General features: G+C 41.9%; 1 protein-coding gene across 1 annotated transcript; it reads right to left on the reverse strand.

Moving 5' to 3' along the window:
* Nucleotides 1-349: 349 nt before the first annotated feature.
* On the reverse strand, nt 350-1,977 carry LOC135595407 (thaumatin-like protein 1b). The gene is made up of 3 exons (XM_065086276.1): nt 1,775-1,977; nt 984-1,686; nt 350-713 (listed from the first exon to the last, which is right to left on the reverse strand). The coding sequence occupies exons 1-3, from the start codon at nt 1,830-1,832 to the stop codon at nt 521-523; spliced, it is 954 nt and encodes a 317-aa protein (XP_064942348.1). The 5' UTR covers nt 1,833-1,977; the 3' UTR covers nt 350-520.
* Between the last annotated feature and the right edge of the window lie 4,473 nt (nt 1,978-6,450).

The following is a 6,450-nucleotide window of genomic DNA, read 5'->3' on the forward strand; positions in this document are numbered from 1 at the left end:
TAAAAGTTTAAATTTATTATATTCTGAGTTTACTCTTCCAAGTTTCCTCAACATGGTATTAATTTTTAGTCCCTTTACATCTTGGTCACGTGTGACACCAACATCAGCGGCATTATGACAAAATTGCCCTTCAAAAATACTTGTCCTCACTCATCACCCTACTATCTTTCTCTTCCGCACACCAAGAGAATGGATGGGTTCGTATACAATTCTAAGGAAGAGGGAGAAGAAAAAGGCAATGCGAGATTCTGATAAGTTTTGATAACATTTCACCGGCATGCCTTTGCCTTTTGTTCTACGCCTCTCGCGTTCACATCCCGGAGAGTGACGCCTCCGTGATACCCCATGCTTGAAAGAGAAATGTATCCAATCTAATTCTATAGCAAAACAGTGGTAATCGACCACCTTACAACTGCATCATTCGTCAGTATGGTCTAGCCGTCGCCATCGATGAACAGATGGCAAATTTAGATATAGCCTATGCCGTCTCTCTTCTTCGCTGTCTCCTCTCAGATGCTCACTAGGGATATGGAGGCTCAAACTGGCCACGCAAGGCGAGACTTGCGAGAGAAGTAGCGGCAAGTGCGGCGGCGCGCGCAACGGCCGGCGCGGCACCGCTGAAATCGTCGCCGAGGATCAGCATCGGGCACCCGCCGTCGTCGCTCGAGTGCTGCCTGCCGGTCGCATCCGGGTTCTGGGCGGTGGACTTCTGACTGCCGGAACATAACCACCAACAGATCGTCAAGCATTGTGAGCGTGTGGGATTACGCAACGTAATGCAAATATTGTATTTACATCAGGAGTTCGACGAAAGCAATAGCAAATGGTGATGTCAGATGTCGTAGCCTGTCAAGTTCGACTTGGCCGACGAGAGCGACACAGCACGCCATTATCTCGTGCTGTGTGTGTAAATGTGCGTTCAATCTATGCATTTGCTTCTGCGCCACAGCTAAAAGAGGTGACGTCTCCGTTCGAGTGGTTACCTGGTGGTGCTGGGGCAGAAGGTGATGAGGTAGTCGGCAGAGGAGCAGGTGAAGGTGGAGGTGGCGTCGTCGAACGCGTAGCTGTACGCCCTCGGGCAGGCGTTCTTGAAGAGTTGGGAGTACGGCGACGGCGTGCAGGTGCCGGGGTTGCTGTAGACGCCGCTGCAGCAGTACTGCGGCGACCCGAAGGCCTCGCACGCGCTCTTACACGCCACGCCCTCACCGGCCCCGGCGCTTGACCGCGCTACCACCTTCAGGTCCGATGGGCACACCCCGTTGAGGTCCATCACGCACCCCGTGGAGCCGCAATCCCCGCCGGAGCCACCCTGCGGCGCCACCAGCATCGGCAGGTTGTAGCCGTCCACCAGGCTCACGTCGTAATAGTCCATTCCACCCCCGCCACCGCCCAGGGTGAACTCGGCCAGCGTGGCTGGAGGAGCCGCGCCGCCGCCGGAGCACTCCACCTCACCGGACCCGCAGTCGCCGGTCCCGCAGCTGAACCTACCGGCGGAGTCAGTGGAGCAGAGGTTGCGACCCCAGAAGCGGCCCGACCACGTTGCCGGCGCGTCGAGGCTCTTCGACTGTCCCGTCTCCAAGGCGAATCCCGTCGTGGCGAGCGCCGCATCGCCGGCGCTCGAGAGCACCCCGGGCCACACCGTATAGTCGCAGTTGTTCGCCAACGTAAATGTAGCAGCCAAGCACTCTAATCAACACACAAACACAAACAACGAGATCTCAACTGCTGAATCAAAGAAAACAGAGGAAAACAGAGCTCCCACTGAGACTAACACCTTGAAACAACAAGGAAACCAGCACCAGAACAAACAATCTAATCATAAATCCAGCCATCGCCAGTATGTTCTGTAACGCGACGGAGGTAAAGGTAGCAATCGCGTAACGTAAGAGTATGGGGTACAAGGATTTGGGAACCCAAGAGGCGAGTTCCCAGAACTGTGATGGTCCTTTGGTAGTTATATATAGTAGTAGAGGGAAGAGTCGGCGGGAGTGTAAACGCAACTAAGAGAATGATGACTTGGTTTCGTGTTTGGACTTCTTCTTGACCCTTGCAACATCATATATATATATATATATATAAAATAATAATGAATTGATACATTTCCATTCAATGAATTGATGATACATCACATAGCAAGTTAACTGCTATGTGACGTAACTGCCAAAAGGATTTTGTCCATCTATATTACCCCTCTATTCACTCATACACCATAAGGCCACTCGTGGAACACAAGAAAACTGCAAATTGAATTGAACATAATAGGAGTAAGTAAAGGAACAATTAGGAGGTGCATTATCACAGGTAAAACAACCGGAAAAAATTAAGCTTTTTTGGTTGTAGTTTCAGCAAGAGTTTATCGTAGTTAAAAATAATTCTTTAAATTCTATGCGGTATGGCCATGTATATAATATATTGCACTGATTGTGTATATATATGATGTAGCCTGTTCCTGAACAGGTCATATATATAACCATGTCATTTGTTCATTGAAATGGCAAGTGAGAGTTGGAAGAGTGAAGCCAAAAGTGCAGCGTGTGAAATATGGCATGCACAAGCAAATCGTTGGGACAGGCCGTGGTGACCACCCCTGTTGGCCATGGAACAGCTTTGTTCGGATTCAATCATTAGGCGCAGACTAAAAGAGCCATTCAAAATTCTTAAACTGTGTGATTCAAAGCAGCGAGACCAAAGACTCTTTACTTCCGCAAAAAAAGAACAATGGGGAATAAGGAAAAGGAGTTGGCAGATCCAATCATTCATCGCAAAAAGACGCGAAAAATTGCTATCAGATTCTGCATAGAATACATGCTTTCTTTTTATCATTTGGAATCTGTTGTTGCTTGCGGGTCATACCTTCTATTGCGAGAAAAATGATTCCTTCAGAAAGCTGAGCCCGCGAGAGTCGTCACTTTTCTCATCTATTACATACGCAATCTCATTCACACACACTATACATAGTTGCAATTAAATGCTTCAGTTGCCGAAAGATGACAGCGACAGAAGCTTTCTCTTTCTCTTTCATCATTCTTGTGGAAGAGTGTTTAGCTTTACATTTGAGCTGAATGTTGGGCCTATATGTTCAGCCTATGGCTTTATCAACTCACAGTCGATTTCCTTTGATTTAATCCTATATTAAAAATTAGGGGGTACGAGGGCTATGTTTTTAAGGTAGAAAAAGGATAGCAATGAGGGAAAATCTTTGCAATAGCATCTTGATTCAAAAAGGACAAGAAAAAGATAAAAAATAAGAGAAAGAAAGGAAAGAAAATAAGAATAACGCAGAGAGGCTATTCACAATCATCTAGGTAGTGTTCTTATATCAGGTTAGATCAAATCTACAATTGACTCTTGTTGTGATTACTTAGGGAGGTTTTAGATATTGTACACAATGACGTGATTCTTGTATCCCAATTATTCTTTTGTGATTGTTGCTAGGGTTTTGGGTAAGAGTTTGAGATTTGTATATTCATTATTTTTATAGTGGATTATCTCTAGTTTGCCCCATGGCTTTTACCCTTCACATTGGGGTTTTTCTCGTAAATCTTAGTATTCTATTTGATTGTAATTCCATTTAATTCCGCTGCATATTATGGTATGCTAGTATTTATTCATATACAAAAGTTTTATTTCGCTTTATATCTCGATATCTGAGCAGGATTTTGGTGATTTAATTTTGTATTTGAACATGGAGGCCAGTAGTATTTCTCACATGATTAGTTTGAGTGGAAACAATTGAATGATATGGAAACCAAGAATGAAAAATCTCTTGCATTGCAAAGACTTGTATAGACCTTTGTAGGGGAATAATGCAAAACCCACAACTATGACAGATGATGAGTGGAAGAGGTTAGATCGAAAAATAGTTGGGTTTATTCGATAATGGCTTGATGATAGTGTCTTTCACCATGTTTCTATTGAAAGTTATGCATATTTTCTTTGGAAAAAGTTAGAAGGTCTAAAGAAAAACAACTAGCAACAAAGCTTTTTTGATTAGAAAACTTGTGAACCTAAAATATAGAGATTGTGCTTCTATTGTTAAGCATTTGAATGAAATACAGAGTATTATTAACCAGTTATCCTCCATGAAAATGTCTCTTGATAATGAGTTACAAGCATTATTACTTCTCAGTTTATTACCAGAAAGTTGGGAGACACTAGTGGTTTCCCTCAATAATTCTGTGCTAGATGGTGTTGTCACTATGAGTCAAGTAACAAGCAGTTTGTTGAATGAGTTGAGAAGAAAGAATTCAGCAACATCTCAAAATGATTCACAAACACTTATATCAGAGAATAGAGGAATGTCAAAGTCTAGAAACAGTCAATGCATGGGTAGAAACAAGTCAAGATCAAGAAAAGATATTGTTTGCTGTAACTGTAGTGAGAAAGGACATCATAAGAACCAATGTAAGCAACCAAAGAAGAACAAGAAAAAGGGAAAAAAGTGGAGTCTATAGAGTCAAAAGATAATATCACAACTATAGTGCAAAGGTGGTGATTATTTGATTTTGTCTCCTTCTGATGATATTTTTTCTTGTGTGTGTCAGGATCTTGAGTGGGTGATTGACACAGGTGCTTCTTATCATGATACACCACAGAGAGAGTGTTTTGCTATATATAGGTCTGAAAATTTTGGTGTTATCAAGATGGGCAACTATGACACGACAAACATCATTGGCATGGGTGATATCCATATAAAGACCAACTTTGACTACAAGTTGGTGCTTAAGGATGTGAGAGATATGGTTAACTTGAGGCTGAATTTAATTTCAGTTGGAAAGCTAAATGATAAAGACTATAATAGTAGATTTCACAGAGGGCAATGGAAGGTCAGTAAATGTTCTTTTATTGTGGAAAGAAATGTCATACTTTGTACAGGTTACAGGCTAAAGCTTATGGTGAGCAATTGAATGCTATAGAGAAAGACTTCAACATTAAGTTGTGGCATAGGCGACTGGGACACATGAATGAGAAGGGGGGGCTGCAAGCTCTTTCCAAGAGAGAGGTATTACTAGACCTCAAAGGTACACATTTGAACCCTTGTATAGATTATTTGGCAGATAAACAACATAGAGTTTTATTTGCTAGTCCTGCTTTGTCTAGAAAAATGTATGCCTTAGACTGTGTTTATACAGATAGTCCTTCTTTAAAGATCAAACCTTTAAGGACAAAAACTCTTGGTGGATCTGTTGATGTTCCTAGTATAAGTGGTGCACTTTATTTTATCACTTTTATAGATGATTTTTTCTGGAAAGTTTGGGCCTATGCTTTGAAGACCAAAGATCAAGTTATTAATGTCTTCAAAGAGTTTCATGCTAGAGTTTAAAAGGAGACAGAAAGACAATTGAAATGCATAAGATAAGATAATGGTGGTGAGTACACAGGATTATTTAATGATTATTGTAGGTCATATAGAATCCAACATGAGATGACAATTCCTAGTACACCTCAGAATAATGTTATTGTAGCGAGGATGAACCACACCATCATGGAAAAGATCAGATGTATGCTTTAATAAGCAAAGCTACCAAAAAGATTTTGGGATGAGGCTTTGAGGACTACAATTGATGTGATAAACTTGTCACCATGTATAGCCGTAGATGGTGATGTTGCAGAGCATGTATGGTCAGGGAAAGATATTTCCTACAAGAGAGTGTTTGATTGTCGTGCATTTGCTCATGTTCCAAACAATGAGAGATTCAAGCTGGATGGTAAGACTAAAGAATGTATTTTTCTTGGCTACTCATATGATCAGTTTAGTTACAGGCTTTGAGATCTAGAAATGCATAAGGTGTTTAGAAGCAGAGATGTTATCTTTTTTGAGGATCAAACCTTTGAGGATTTGAAGAATAAGGCACCAGCCAAGACTTCTGCAGAAGGATTAGCAGATTGTGACCCAATTACTCCTCCAGTATATCAGGGTGATGGGGGAGATATGCAGGAAGATGGTATAGAGCCTGATGTTGATCTACTTGTAGGACATGTTGAGCAAGAAGAAGTTGGAGAGCAACTTCCCCTAGAACCTCAGTTGAGAAGATCTTCTAGACAACGTCAACCTTCCAAAAGATACTCTACAGATGAGTATATAATGCTTACTAATGCAAGTGAACCAGAGAGTTACCAGAAAGCAGCTGAAAGTGAGTAGAAAGAGAAGTGGTTAGTTGCTACGCAGGAAGAGATGGATGCTCTTCAAAATAACCACACTTATGATTTGGTACTGTTAGGATCGGAGCGGCACTAAGAGGGGGGGGTGAATTAGTGCAGCGGATTAAAACTTCGATTTTAATCAAAATCTTTCGTACGTTAAGAACGAAACTTGAGAAATTTAACTTGAAGGCGTATTCTTAAAGTTGCGCAGCAAGAGTAATACAAACTAAAGCAGTAAGAAGATTTGCAGTAATGTAAATGACAATAATAAAAAGCAAACCAGAGATTACGCCGATTTTTAGAGTG

This window comes from Musa acuminata, chromosome BXJ1-2, assembly GCF_036884655.1.
Source record: "Musa acuminata AAA Group cultivar baxijiao chromosome BXJ1-2, Cavendish_Baxijiao_AAA, whole genome shotgun sequence".
NCBI lineage: Eukaryota > Viridiplantae > Streptophyta > Magnoliopsida > Zingiberales > Musaceae > Musa > Musa acuminata.